General features: G+C 44.2%; 1 protein-coding gene across 1 annotated transcript; it reads left to right on the top strand.

Moving 5' to 3' along the window:
• The first annotated feature begins 343 nt into the window (after positions 1-343).
• Positions 344-11654, top strand: LOC142803011 (neprilysin-1-like). The gene is made up of 11 exons (XM_075888108.1): positions 344-349; positions 838-1074; positions 1277-1375; positions 1676-1753; positions 2889-3001; positions 6057-6124; positions 6347-6477; positions 6712-6777; positions 6966-7073; positions 7749-7825; positions 11555-11654. Exons 1-11 carry the CDS (start codon positions 344-346, stop codon positions 11652-11654), a joined length of 1083 nt encoding a protein of 360 aa, XP_075744223.1.
• Positions 11655-15919: the final 4265 nt, after the last annotated feature.

The raw sequence follows: 15919 nt of genomic DNA, 5'->3' as shown, positions 1-15919 counted from the left end.
GATGATATAACATATAAACCGATGGTTCACAGTTTACCAGGCGTAACCTCTGGAGCAAGCTCCTTCATCATCATTCACTTCGTGGATATGCAGCATATTTTTTTGTGAGACGCAATATTAAAGATCCAACAGCTTTTGATTTCAAGATAACTATAGGACATCCTATTAGTAGAAATTGCAATGAAAGTGAGAAAAAAAGAAATAGACAAAATGTTAACTGACCGCTGACATGGAGCGAACATGCAAGCTCCGAACAACGCGTCCGATGTTCTACCAACTGAACTAAACCACCAGTCACCCACCCACCCACTTCATGGGTATATATGGGCAACAAAACGTGGGAATGCCGGTAAGCGTCACTGGAGAGCCATGGTGGCCAGTGCGGAGCACGTTTTTTTCACCTGGCAGAACGCAACGATTTCTCCTGTTGCAACCGTAAACATATATCTACGGCCCTATTCATAAAGAGATGCGAACATGCTCAAACCATGACAGTGACACGAGCTTCACCATTTTTCTATTCATACAGCATGCATAAAATACTTGCCTCCTTGTCGCAACGGCGAGAGGCACCTAGTGCTAACCTTTTGGAGCATGACCACTCTGAATGTACTATGAAATGAGTGTACTATGAAGCAGAACTCGACACACACACACACACTGGCGCGCGCACGAGATGTATATGAGACAAGACTGAGACAACTTGGAAAAGCCGCCGACAATGTATAACTAAGTGCTATCACAATAGCGCATGAAACTTTTCTTTAAGTAAGCATCTTCGGCCGATCAGTGCCACTGGTGTTGTCACGCCTCGATTATCCTCGTGTGTGACCGCAGCTCGGCGGTGGCCAACTACTTGAGCTGGCGCATCGTGCAAGTGATGGGCCAGTACGCGACCGAGCGGTTCCGGCGGGCGAGGTTCCGTTTCGACCGGTACAGGTACCTGCTCCAGGACAAGACGTGGGCGAGATTCCGCGAGCGTGCGTGCGCCTCACGTCACGACTGCTACACTTCGCCGTGGGCCGGCTCTACTTCGACCGGCACATCTCGCGGTCGGCCGAGCGGTACAGGAAAGTACGTGCACGAATTATGGACATTCTAAGACAATGTATGTGTTACGCCCGTTCATAATTGCATCCTGATATCGTACTGCCGAGCTCGTATATTTATCGTCATTCATCAAAAGCCATGTATTGCTTATTGCGCTGAATAAGAGCTTGTCCACAAGATTTCCCAAGATTACCGCCACTATCGTGACCATTGTGCTCGTTCGCAGCTGTACGACATGGCCGAAGAGCTGCGGGACGCCTTTGCTGTCCTCATTGACCTCAACTCCTGGATGGACTCGGACACCAAGGAGAGGGCGAGGCAGAAGGTGCGCCCGCTGAGAATACGTCTCATAATGATTGTTATAACAACAGGTACACGGAGAGGAGCATTGGAGAGAACACAGAGATAAGCGCACCCGAATCATCGTCGAGGCTGCACAGATTGCTCTCATGCAAGAGGGAGCCTTCTTTTATTGTCTCCGACATGAAATTAAAATTTCTGAAAGGTATCGGCACGTGGAACTATAGCGATAATTTTTCTTCAGTTTTTCTTTTATATTTTCTCTGGTTTATATTTGGTATGTTTTTTGCTTATGTTTTTTCCTTGCTGGTGTTTTCTTGTCCAGCTGCATCACCTGCAAATGAACATCGGCTTTTCGCCCTGGATCAAGAGCGACCGGGACCTAGACGAGTATTACAAGGACGTGAGTGCATGAATGCTGTGTTCAGAATATGAGAGCATAAACATGTTAAGAATAACGAGACACGTGTTCCTGACCAACTGCAAAAAAAAAACAATTGCCTCTCACGGGGACGCCCACAGGCATACGAAATTGATAAGTAGGTTTCACTAGACACTTTTACTTTGTCAGTGCATCCACAATATTTGCAAATAATATTTAAGCCGTCATAAGGTCAACTACCAACTATAGTAGTATGCATGTTTGGTTTTGGTTTAGAAGATTTACGCCGAGCTCTTGGGACGGTACAGGATCGGGGGATCAGGATAAGGATAAACCTGTTTTATTGAGAAGTGCAGGAACACTGAGGAGTCATTGCCCACAATCTTGCTCCTTAAAGAGGCCCTGAAACACTTTTCCAGTAAGTATGGAATGAATTTACTGGGAGACCGTATTGCCTCACAAATTCAACAGCGCAAAATTTTCAAGAATCCGTCCAGTACGAGCAGAGTTGCAAAAATTTGTCCCACACTGCAATCCCATTCTGTCTGTACTCCCAATGAAAGCGCCGGAAGCTAATCAGGAATGGATTGTAGGGAAAAAGAAAATACGTCACGTGTGCCTCGTAACCTCGAGCCCCTTTTTTTCCCTCGAAATAAGCGGTTCTTTTTTTAGTGTGATCGCGCGCGCATGCGTGGACAAGTCACGGCCTCCCGCGGCAATCTCTGCGACGACCGAGTGCACCATGTTCAAAGCAGCCAATGGCTAATAAATGCCATTCTACAAGTGATTTCCGGACGTCTTGCGTCATTTGTCGAGGCAAGAAAAAACAATATTCATTGCTCCTTGATAATTCATTGTGAATTATAGGCCGTGAGCCGCGCTATAACATTGGGTCACGTGTTCTCGGGAGCCTTTACTACCGATTGGCAGCATTTTTGGATCATGCTGAAAAATGTGGCAGGGCCTCCTCAACTCATCTGGGAGAAGTCCATAATGAAGTCATCCTCGCACATGCCCCGATATTTTCTTGAAACCCTGTCTTAACGGTAAAGCACTGCACGTATGCTGGCATCACGGCATGGACATGGACGCAACGCATGTTTCTTGACGGCGGTATTCCTTACTTTTCTTTGACCTCGCTGTACAATAAACGCAGGTTCCAGACTTGCGCAAGGAGGAGTTCTTCGTCAGTCTCCTGCGCACGCTCAAGATTTACAACCGCATCATGTACGCCCGATTGCGCCGCTTCAAGAAAGCCGAGGACTTTGGGTGAGTGTGGAGTGTGCCTGTGTCGCGCTGTTCCTTCAAGTTCCGTCAAACATTCTGATTTTCAGTGCGACAATACTCATTCTTACTCGATTTCACCGTAAAATACTGGAAGAGGGTTTATTATTGTCATGTGGGCATGAAGTTCTGCGGGTGTTCGTTAGTGCTCGAAGAGAGTACGCACGCGCGAGTGGGCCTTGTCGGGACAGAATAGGGGTAAATTTTCAGCACGCACGCTCCCGACGCCAGGTATACGTTGTATTTAAAAACGTCTTGTATATAGTACGCACGTTTTCCAGGCTGAATACAATGCTTCGAAAAAAAGTAAAAGATGAATAATTGGAAGATTTCTGAGAGGTCATTTGATCATTGCCTGTTTCCAATAAATATACTAATAGTTAACCTGGCGCTTCAGTTTACAGCAGCAAGTACTGCAGCGTAAAGTGCGAGCGAGCCTTTTGCGTTCAGCTCATCATTTTCGTACAGAAAGTCAATTGAGGACCTAGACAAATCAAGAATGGATAATACTACATGGACGCAGGTTGCCCCAAACATCAGATGTTTTGATAAGGCTAGCTCATTAGGAACATTGCCAAACAAATGTAAACGCTGGGCAGTGAACAGAGCATTATTTACAGCATCGATCTTGCTGGCATTAAACAACAGTTATTAAAGCACGTATTACATTCGATGTAATGAAAAATACTATTTCATGCAATACGCAAAACTATGACGCGATTTGTTCGCAGGTGGATCCCGCCTTATCCATCCAGCATGATGCACTACGGCCTACTGGGAAACTATATGCGTATGTGTAGCCATCTCACCCTTTAAGCTTCAAGTTCTCGAACTCCTTCAGTGTCGCATGAAACCATTGTCGAGTACAAAGCGCTACGCCTAAATGTGGTCTGTTATTCTTTTTTTCTAGTGCTCCCAATCGACTACATTCAATACCCGTTTTTTCTGCTGGACATGACACCGTAAGTTGGTCATACGCTTATTTTTTTTCACTTTTTACGGTGTTATTTTTAGAAGATTACTTTTGCACTTTAAAAAGATGCATGTGTATAGGAATCCTCTCCCCCCAGCTCTGCAGTGGGCCAGGTGTTACCATTTTATTGCATGAAGCTTTCAAAATTTTAGGAGCAAGACCGGATTCAGCCTGTCAATGCAGCAACCGGTCATGAGGATCAAGCCTACGAATAATGCCCCCATGGAATCAGTGGCGAATTGTTTGAACAATTAATATCACACGGGACAACGTTTTGATGTGAATAGGAATCCTCTCCCCCCAGCTCTGCAGTGGGCCAGGTGTTACCATTTTATTGCATGAAGCTTTCAAAATTTTAGGAGCAAGATCGGATTCAGCCTGTCAGTGCAGCAACCGGTCATGAGGATCAAGCCTACGAATAATGCCCCCATGGAATCAGTGGCGAATTGTTTGAACAATTAATATCACACGGGACAACGTTTTGACTGGACCTTGTCTTCGTCAGAGCATCTACCATCCTTTGTAGACTTTTCTGTGGTTGTTATTTCCAAAAGGCTTCCTTCTCTCTTATCAGATAAGTCATCTGGTCGAAACGTGATTACCAGCGACACAGCATGTGCCCTGAATAAAGCCCTAAATATACACTATCTTGATCTTCTGTGTTGTCTGAAATTCCACACTGAAGAAATAACCTATTCGACAGTACAGTCAAACTTGCGCGTGCCGAACTTGAAGATGAAGCTTGAATTCAATATATCGGGAAATTGGAAAATACAACTACGATGAAATAATGAATGTGCCTTTTCATTGGGCACCTCGCAAGCCATATAAATGTACGTCACTGTCTATTGATATGGTAAAAAGGATGTTTCTTCATCAGCACGTGGGCCTAGTTATTTATTTATTTATTTGTGGGAATATGGGCTTACACACCGGGAATAGTTATAAGTGGAAATATCCCGACCAACCTAATAAGCACCACATTATTCTTGAGCGCAGCTGTGCGTGCTCGATGGGTGGCGGAAGCATCTAGCTTGCCATGCCCTTATGTCAGCCATGTTTTTTATTACTCAGCATGATTCTCGAGGTGAGCAGCGACGATGTGAGTCTTCTTTTCTTCGAATTCGACCATACTGAGCATCGCCAGCTTTGAGAACAACAGGCTATTATATTTTGCGTTATCTACCACGTTAACAAACAAGCGGAAAAATATCCGAGGAGCCCGCACCACGGGCCAGTGGTGCCACTACGGGGGTTCACCGCGTTATAGACCACAGGTCATGGCAGGGCGTGATGAAAGTTTCTGCTCTGCGCAACGTCCTTTTAGTCATACCGCTCAGTGTGTTAAATGAATTCGGAAAAATTACTTTTCCGCGAGGTAAAGTCGAATTTTTGTGCGGTAAACAAGGAAACTTCTTGAGGCATTTACAATTGCGCAATGTTTGAAATTTGATGAGTTCCGGCTTTTTTTGTTTGATTGAGTCGCGTAGGTTATCGCATGCCTTGCCTTGATGCATTGCCATTAGTCAAAAATAATTCTGTTGATGAAGAATTATGCTATTTACTGGCGTTGCATATAGTCGGGTACTGCTGTACTTTCATTCTGCCCTGTTCCATTCCTTCCTCACTGCGCTGGTAAAAGTTGGCAGGAAGTTCTACAAAGTTGAAGGTCGGGCTACTTGGTGACAGTTCAGTTTGACATGTGAAGCAGCAATTTTTGTGCCTTGTTTCATGCGCTGCTTCTCCCATTAAGAGGAATAGGCTGATAATTTAATGGTAAGTGCGATAACAAAATAAGAATTATGTCTATACATAAATGCGACAACGCTGGGATCAGTATCGTTCGTTCGGTCTTAAGTTCACTTCATCTGCACGGCTTCAGACAGGGTTGACGAGCAGCACCAGTTAGAATTGTAATGGTGTAGTCTATGCCGATGGATTTATTGCTATAGCCATCTGTCGACGTGGAAGCAATAACTATGTAAACAGTATTGACATTTGTTTGTTTGTTGCTACAGTACATATGCTCGCAATGTAATTATCGGTTATCATCCTTGCCCTGCACAGACCCATCAATTTCGGTGCCCTTGGAACCATTATGGGGCAGCAGCTGACATACGGCTTCGGAGAGCAAGGTGAGGCCACGAATTGATCCTTAAATGAAGAGCCACTAAATAAAAGCACTAAATTACTTAGCCTGATTTAGTACTATTCAGGAAAGATATTCCCATTAACGTCTGACAAAGATGGCGACTATACAGTGAAAACGAATGCGAAAGTGACAAAATACCAGCTCTGATCAGTTTTCATGGCGTGGAAGATCTCAGAGTACATTGTACCAAACTTGCGGCCCACAGGCGCCCTTTACGACGAACACGGCAAGCTGGTGGAGTGGTGGTCTCGCGAGACCCACCGCAAGTTCATCATCGGCGCCCGCTGTCTCTCCGAGCAGTACGACCAGTTCAACAACCCCATCACCGGAATGAAGGTATGCGCAATAGCGGATGCTGATCGGATGATCCTCGAATGTTTGCGCAACGCTGTTTGGCCCAGGAGTGATGACTGATTGAACTTTTAATGTTATCCGAAACTTGGCTGTGCCGTGGTGTGTTTTGCTTCGATGTGTGTGTATCTGGGATGTGCCAAACGCGCTGTGTGCGCGCGCAAGAACGCTTGCGTGTTGTTTGTATATGATTTGATCCTGGTCTTTTCTCCACCTCAGTTGAGCGTCAACAACACCCTGGAGACGAGCATTGCCGACAACGCGGGCCTGCGACTCGCCTTCAAGGTAAGTGTCCCAGGAGGAGCCATGGTTTGGTAGTTGCTGACCTTCATGTATGTCGAAATTTTTCAATTTATGTGGTTGCCATGGGGCAGGGTTTCATCTACTATTCTTCCACCTGACCCGTAGGAAATTTGCGGACTTAAAAAAAATTATTCATCTAACCGCCTATTGAATTCCCCTTCCCGATACAGGCCTTCTGGGTGTACATGACCAAGTACGAGGAGCGCTACGGCATGTACTCCATACCCGGAATGGAGCCTTGGACCATGGAGCAGGTCTTCTTCATCGCGTACGCCCTGGTAAGCATTGTCAAAGTTTACAGCCCGCAACTATTCTTGAGATACACGAGAGCACACTACCTCTGGGCTCTTGTATGTGGGCAAAAGATAAGTCCTGCTGTTCTTGCAAGTTCATTTTTTTACTAACCTATTCGAAAAAAAAACGCGCGCAGATTGTTCTGTGAACTCAATTGCTTCAACTTTCTTTCATGCTATGCACGATTAAACATCATGATTGATTGCTTTTATCATAATGGAACGATGACGTGGGGCATAATTACAGTTTAAAAGCCTGTTCGCGTGTATTTATCCGGCATTTAAACGCAGTGAAACGTATAATCTTCCTTGTTTGCACACTTCGTATTCTCTTAGCTAATTATCACCATAGTAATGATGAGTGATTCCTTTTAACTTTAAATAACTCTAAATAATAAACAACCACAACATTTGTGTTCCAAGAGGACCCTAAACGTACTATTGTAAAAGTGGTGACAATGACACCACTGTTTGTCTTTCTGCTTGCATCCGTAGTTTTTACCGAAGTGAGCCCTCCCCCCCCCCCAATACTGTGTAAAGGTCAGTCGACTAATGAATCATTGTCCGATAGCTGAATTTCTTGCTTTTATGCCAATCTATATAGTATAAGACATCTTCAATTACGAACAACTTTCTTCACTCTTGATATTTTTACTGCAGTCGCGATGTGAGGTCTCCCGGAAGCGCTCCATGTACTTCTACCTGCGCCCCCGTGACCAGATATCCAACCGCTTCCGGTGAGTAGTCACCCGAGTCAAATACACTGAGCATTTATTTTACTCCCACGGTAAAATCTAACGACTTTTCTCGCGGGACTACAACAGTACACTTATGCTTGTTCTTTATAAAACTTTATCGCTTGCAGTCAACATGCAAATGCTTTATATGCCCAACTCCAGGACTACATTGTACATATCAGTACTCACAAAGGTGAAGTCTCTTTTACGCATCATTTTTCGTTATCTCACTGTCGGACGTTTGCGCGCTCACAAATCACGTTGGTGTAAGATATTATGGCTGCATGACCGTCACGGCATGAATAGCCGTGATGGTCATTCATAGGCGACATGCACGTAACACAAGTTGCCTGTCCATTTAGCGTTATCTTGTGCACATTGTTCGACGCGATAGCTGTTTAGTGAACAGAGACAACTTTTAATCGCCAGTGTTTCTGCCCACTGATACTTCACTTAAGATTGTTTTTTCATCGTTATTCTTCTGCTTCTCGATCTACTTCTGGCTTAGCACTTAGCGACGTCATGACCCATAAGGAGTACACCGATATGCACATTCACACAGCACGAAGCTTAAGGTTGGCTTCAATAAGAACGCACCCTCCCCCACCTCCTAAGAACTACTAATTAAGAGGAGACACTGCTCTTGAAAGAGTTTTTTATTGATTATGATGAAACTTGTTGAGATTATTTATATATGTGAGTTCATTTTAAATATGCAATTAATTTTCTTGTATAAGGTCTAGTTTGTAAAACACAAAATCTTTCCTGTGGCTTTTAGGTAGAGAGGTTGTTTTGAAACTAAAAAAACTACAAAGTGAGTTGACATATCACAATATTCTGGATCAGGACTGTGTGCAATGGTGCGAAAATGTATGTTCTAAATCAATTTGAACAAACGTTATGGTACGTTGAACACTTGTGTGCGAGTCAATTTCAAGCTAGAATTTCACTGGCAAGTGGTCAACATTGCTTAAGATTTCTTCTAGTTGGTTTGGAACATTCATATTTTGTAGCATTGCAATCAAAGCTGATTCCAGATTATTTTGATATGCTCATGTACTTAATAACTTTTTTTAGTTTAGACAAAAGCCTGCTCTCCGAAAGGCACATAACATATTTTCTATTTTGAGAACTACATTTAACACAAGGAAAGTAATTACAGATTTGAAATCGGCACACATATATACATACACTTGTCAAGTTTCATCGAAATTGATCTAGAAATAAAGGTTATTTAATTGCTGTGTCCCCCCTGAACATTTGCATATTTCAATTTTTTTATTTATTCAAGTACTATATGGCCCTACTATAGGTGCATTTTATGGGGGGGGGGGCATAAATAAAGAATTTTTGCAGAGAATGAATATTTGTAGGTTAACACAATTCTGCGGTACACAAATTCATAAACATCAAGGCAAGCAATACAACAACCAATACAACGTGGGATAAAGCACAATCGTTAGTGAAAGTTACATGGCTCTAAATACGTGAGCAATTCTGAATTAAACAAAGTTCAGTTATGTTGGCAATTCTGGAAGTTAATGCATTTTATTCTTTTACTGATAACGTTAATGGCAAATTTTTGTATTTTTCCAGACGGGTGAAAACAAGGTTGATTTTCAAAGCGTGATCGGTGCGACAAGAGGTATAGGCGACGGCGGTAAAATATGCGTCCGGGCAAATGACGTGTTAGAATACAGATGTGGAAAAAAATTGCCCGCAGCTTCCCTCGGGGGAACACTGAGGAGGATGCGGAACATATAATTGGTTAACGGGGTGTTAAAGTGCGACTTACTTGGGTCGATGGCTAAATTGGTTAACGTGGTTGTGAAATGGGGTGTTAAATTGCGACTTACTTGGGTCGATGGCTAAATTGGTTAACGTGGTTGTAGGAGGGGGTGTTAAATGAGTGAACACGTACACACGTATGCGAAAGGGCGGCGCTGGTCGAAGGGACGTCGATCATTGTGTTTGTGGATTCGTTGGAATTCATTTCACCGCGACCTTGGACGTCGACGCACCGTACAAACCAACCGACGAGCGGCAACTGAGCGAGCGAGCGCCGACCTTGAGTATATATACAGCGCGACGGCGCATGCACTGTCAGCTGTCGAATGTTCGAGAAGGGGGAGAAGCGCAACGGCGCATGCGCGCGCGTCAGCTGCCGATGTTCTCGAAGCGCGACGGCGCATGCGCGCGCGTCAGCTGCCGATGTTCTCGAAGCGTGACGGCGCATGCGCGCTACATTATACAGCTAGCGAATGTTCGTGAAGAGGAGAAGCGCACGCGGTGTGTAGAGGAGGAAGGGTGCACAGATGGTGGAGGAGTGAAGCGCGCGCGGTGTGTAGAGGAGGAAGGGATGCACAGATGGTGGAAGAAGGAGGAGGAAGCTTGCGGACGGCGCCGCACTACAAGCCTCGAGTATTAGATGCTCCGCATCTAAAAATGTAATCTGGAAATTAGCCAGCGCACAGCAAGCGGCGGCATGCTCTGCTTTGCTTTCATAAATGAAACGCTTTGAAATCGCGAGTACGATGATAAGATGAATCGTGCTGCTTTGTTATGAAATCAGAAGGATTATGAAATCAGAATGATGCTTATAAAACCATAACAGAAGTTTTAAAGTGAACACCAGTAAACTGTCTTGATAAATAAGCAAAACAATTCTATGTTTACATCGAAAGGTAAGACAGGATCCCTGTGACTAGATGGAATATGTGGTTACATGGACCAGCTGGTCATATTTTGCATTGTACTTTGGAACTTATGCAGTAAGAAGCTACTTACGTATAAGAGATTCTGCGCATAGTATTATTTTACATGCATGTTTACACACTTACTGCACCAAACGTTTGATGGTCTATGTTCTTTGTCTATGTTAATGGTTTATGTTCTGTGGTCTATGTTCACCCATGTCCTCTTTGCTTGTCATGCCTTAGAAAGGCTCAGGTTTACCTCAAGTGACAAACCCTTCTTTCTTCTGGGCCTGCCCTCATCCTTGACATGAAATAAAATTGAACCTAATTGAACTACAGTGCCACCTAACCAAGCACATCTAGACCACGCCCTTATTTTCACATGGGCTCTGTACGTTATCTGCAAAGGCCACGCAGACATAAACACGAGGAAACTCGCCAAGTGCACCTAAGTTAATTGGTTAGGTTTATCTTATAGAATGTACTTTGACAATACGTACTACTAAATTTTGTTTCATATCAAAGTCGACTGAAGTGAACCAAGAGTCTGCGAAATACAAGTGGCTCCCGCAGTTAGAAACATATTAAGGTTGCCCAAAAGGTTTTTTTTAAAGTATTGATTCCTAAAGTAAATCCGCCTAGTTCAGTTACAATGGAGTCTGTTTTTTTCCACGCTGAAACGAATACACAGAAGGCGAATACGAATAAACGAATATACAAATGTCTTTTCTAAATGCACTCCGTTCATTTTCATATAGTGTAGCAAAGTTCTAAAACGTAATTAGACATCTTGGACTTACGGACATCTTGGACAAGGGAACTTGGTTTAAAACTGTTGGGGCTCATTCCTTCGTAATAATAGTAGGGTGATTAACAATTACTTTCAAAATATACGGGTTGAAAGGGCTGGAGGTCACCAAAAGGACTGTCCTAAACGACTTCTTGTGTTGCAAGCCCCAGCTGTTGTTAGCCTGAGAAGAGCTGCTTATATACGATTTCGTATTCTCAAAAGTCGCACTCTTGTGCTTCGCAGGACCATCATCCCGCTGATGAATTTCGAGCGGTTCTCGGCCATCTTCAGCTGCAAAGTCGGCACCATCATGAACCCGGACCAGAAGTGCATTGTCTGGTAGCCGGACTTTGCCATTCGCGTGGCGTCCCGAGCAGCCGCACGCGCTGGCTAATACAAATAGCCTATAATAATTTGCATTTCACGATTCGGTCCTTTTTTATCTTTCTTCTACAAGTGAACGTGGCGTAGATCAGTGCATGGGTGCAAGGCTTGGAAGCCGTAAAATTATATTGCACGAGCTTAAAACGATATAGTTTAATTGCAAGATGTTTCAGCGCGCGAACATAGGAAAAAGGACAGGGTAGACAGAAAGAGCGCTGACTTCCAACTAACTTTATTTGACAGAGTGCCAAGAATATATACTGCTAAAAAGGATGATAACAGATCATGAATGTAAAGGCACGCCTAATCTACACATCAGTAACAAACACGTGTGACAGGTCCTCTATTGCCTCAAAGCCCAGCTAGGTAATCACGTTCAGCCTGTGATAAAGCAATCGATGATGTGCTTACACATTTATCTCCTAGCAAGTGTATTTTTTTGGCTTCAATAATTTCTCGGGTAAGCTGATCCCTGTGTCTTGCCAATATTGAGCACTGATCAAAGAGAGGGGTGCACCCACAATCTCGGCAATGAATGCCAAGATGCCCTTGTACCACATTGTGCACATTGTTTCGGTGTTCTCGGAGGCGGTCATTTATGCACCTGCCGGTATGCCCGACATAGATGCACCCACACGTCAGTGGAATCGAGTAAACGACTTCCACTGCGCATGGGATGTAGCGTGTCCTGTGCGCGACAGAGCACGAGGCAGAATTTGCACGAGGTGCATTGACCCGTTTGCAAAGCCTCTGCAATTTTTCCGGGGCAGAAAAAACCACAAAAACGTTGGCGTCTCGAGCAATCTTTTTTAGCCTGTGTGAAACGTCGTGCACGTAAGGCAGTACGACAGGCCAGCTCTTTCTGGCACTGTTTCGCTTATCCGGTTTGTCGCCTCGCTTCAAGACAGTGACCAGCTTTTCCGCCACCGAAACGAGAACATGCGCGGGGTAACCAGCTTTGGTAAGCCGCTCTACTTGTAGAGCAAAGCTGTGGTGTACCATGTGGGGACATGACTTCTTTAAGGCATTGACAAGGCAGAGGTTAGCGATGCCCCGCTTGACCAATTTAGAGTGAGCCGAGCTGAAAGGCAGAAGAGGCTTGCCGCTTCTTGGTTCATACATCCAGCAAACATGTCGGGAGTCTAACAAAAGCTTCAAATCTAGAAACTTCAGGTTGTTATCAGTGGGTGATTCATGGGTTAGAACTAGTGGTTTCAGGCACTCTCGGAAAACAGTCAACACGTCAGAGGAAATGGTCTGAAAATTTTGACTATCACATTTCAACAACACTAAGTAATCATCAACAAAACGGCAAACTTTAAAAACTACAGAGTCGTCAAGCTTGTTTGACAAGACACGATCATGATGTGCTAGAAATATGTCACTAAGAATGGGTGCCAAACATGAACCAATACATATTCCACTTTTTTGTAAATAGTTTTTGTCCTCCCATGATACAAAAGTGGCCTTCAAATAAAAACTGAGTAATTCTAATAAGCTGCTGTTGTGAATTCCAGTACGCGTTTGAAACGCTGATGATCCTAACCTGTCTATGGATTCCTCCACACATTTAAGTAGTTGGTCATGTGGCAAAGAGTAATACAAGTCCTTAATATCCACAGACATTGCCTGGAGTCCTGTGTTAGTTCGTCCAATAATGTCAATAGCAGCGTCAGAGTTCTTGACCAAAAAAGGATCGTCTATTATTATATGTTTTAGCTTTTCCTGCAAGAAAAGCGCTACAGACTTTTGCCAGGTCCCCCTTTCTGTTACAATGACCCTCAATGGGCAGTCAATTTTGTGAGTTTTCGCAGAAAAGAACAGGTCAAGGCTAAGCTTTTTGCAACTATCTATCGCCTTCGAAAGCTTTTGAAACCCCTCTTTGCCACATGACCAACTACTTAAATGTGTAGAGGAATCCATAGACAGGTTAGGATCATCAGCGTTTCAAACGCGTACTGGAATTCACAACAGCAGCTTATTAGAATTACTCAGTTTTTATTTGAAGGCCACTTTTGTATCATGGGAGGACAAAAACTATTTACAAAAAAGTGGAATATGTATTGGTTCATGTTTGGCACCCATTCTTAGTGACATATTTCTAGCACATCATGATCGTGTCTTGTCAAACAAGCTTGACGACTCTGTAGTTTTTAAAGTTTGCCGTTTTGTTGATGATTACTTAGTGTTGTTGAAATGTGATAGTCAAAATTTTCAGACCATTTCCTCTGACGTGTTGACTGTTTTCCGAGAGTGCCTGAAACCACTAGTTCTAACCCATGAATCACCCACTGATAACAACCTGAAGTTTCTAGATTTGAAGCTTTTGTTAGACTCCCGACATGTTTGCTGGATGTATGAACCAAGAAGCGGCAAGCCTCTTCTGCCTTTCAGCTCGGCTCACTCTAAATTGGTCAAGCGGGGCATCGCTAACCTCTGCCTTGTCAATGCCTTAGAGAAGTCATGTCCCCACATGGTACACCACAGCTTTGCTCTACAAGTAGAGCGGCTTACCAAAGCTGGTTACCCCGCGCATGTTCTCGTTTCGGTGCCGAAAAAGCTGGTCACTGTCTTGAAGCGAGGCGACAAACCGGATAAGCGAAACAGTGTCAGAAAGAGCCGGCCTGTCGTACTGCCTTACGTGCACGACGTATCACACAGGCTAAAAAAGATTGCTCGAGACGCCAACGTTTTTGTGGTTTTTTCTGCCCCGGAAAAATTGCAGAGGCTTTGCAAACGGGTCAATGCGCCTCTTGCAAATTCTGCCTCGTGCTCTGTCGCGCACAGGACACGCTACATCCCATGCGCAGTGGGAGTCGTTTACTTGATTCCACTGACATGTGGGTGCATCTATGTCGGGCAAACCGGCAGGTGCATAAATGACCGCCTCCGAGAACACCGAAACAATGTGCACAAAGTGGTACAAGGGCAGCTTGGCATTCATTGCCGAGATTGTGGGTGCACCCCTCTCTTTGATCAGTGCTCAATATTGGCAAGGCACAGGGATCAGCTTACCCGAGAAATTATTGAAGCCAAAAAAATACACTTGCTAGGAGATAAATGTGTAAGCACATCATCGATTGCTTTATCACAGGCTGAACGTGATTACCTAGCTGGGCTTTGAGGCAATAGAGGACCTGTCACACGTGTTTGTTACTGATGTGTAGATTAGGCGTACCTTTACATTCATGATCTGTTATCATCCTTTTTAGCAGTATATATTCTTGGCACTCTGTCAAATAAAGTTAGTTGGAAGTCAGCGCTCTTTCTGTCTACCATGTCCTTTTTCCTATGTTCGCGCGCTGAAACATCTTGCAATATGACTACGCACCAACTAGCCCAAGTTTCCACTCTTGTGATATAGTTTAAACTTGGCGTCGGGCCTGGAAGCAAAGTTCGCCATGTTTTACCAATGGTGAACAGGCCCTGTTTCCTAACTGTAACATGACCGCATTTTATACGAGCATAATCCGAGCAAGAGTTACCATATTTGTATATGAAATTAATTCGTGCTGTCCTACCCATATGCCTTTTCGTGAATCCCTCTCAAGCACTGTTACTATGCGTGAACAATGTTGGCGATCGTGATATGCATGACCATAAAATCAATTCTTGATCTCAAAATAAATTGTTACTCAGGCGAACTATCCCGTCTCCTTTCTTTTCGCGTCTAGAAACTTGTCTGCAACGAAGTATTGCTCTCCATTACTTTTGTTCCGCAATGATGCAAAGTTGGGTTCACCTATACTTCTGTGACACATAACTGCGCAACAAGAGCGCAATTGCGAAGCTCGCAGTTTTATGATTGTATTTGTTTTACAATTAATCCTTGAGGTATTTTATAATAAATCATTGGCTGATGATGCGCTGGACACACTCTCTGGCGCCAACGCTGCAACTCTGGTCGTAAGAGCGGTAAGCTCCAACATTATGCCAACTAGACAGAACGTTCATGTTAACACAGGCATGCACATGGTTTCCATTAAAGAAAGTGGAGGGGTGGGGCGATGGCTCTTTGCACTGATTCCCACTCTAGAAAGTAATCTAAAGGGCTGGCCTTGAGCCCTTCCCTTTTCAGGTCACCAGGAAGTTGGGGAGGGCGACTACCCTGCCCGCCTCGTGCGCACGCCTGCGTTATGCTCCTTTACCGCCACGATTTGGTCCTCCTACACGTTCCCCTTCCCCGGTGTACAGGCTACAAACTAGGTTAATTTCGTTGTCTTT

This window comes from Rhipicephalus microplus, chromosome 3 (genome assembly GCF_043290135.1).
Source record: "Rhipicephalus microplus isolate Deutch F79 chromosome 3, USDA_Rmic, whole genome shotgun sequence".
NCBI classification, from domain to species: Eukaryota; Metazoa; Arthropoda; class Arachnida; order Ixodida; family Ixodidae; genus Rhipicephalus; species Rhipicephalus microplus.
The sequence above is the reverse complement of the archived record's forward strand: the minus strand, read 5'-3'. Positions and strand labels throughout refer to the sequence as shown.

What these genes read in the sequence shown, in the direction of transcription:
- LOC142803011 (XM_075888108.1), top strand. An exon ending in TAGACGAGTATTACAAGGAC is followed by an intron (nt 1,754 to 2,888) that starts GTGAGTGCATGA and finishes CAATAAACGCAG; the next exon opens with GTTCCAGACTTGCGCAAGGA. An exon ending in CAGATATCCAACCGCTTCCG is followed by an intron (nt 7,826 to 11,554) that starts GTGAGTAGTCAC and finishes TGTGCTTCGCAG; the next exon opens with GACCATCATCCCGCTGATGA.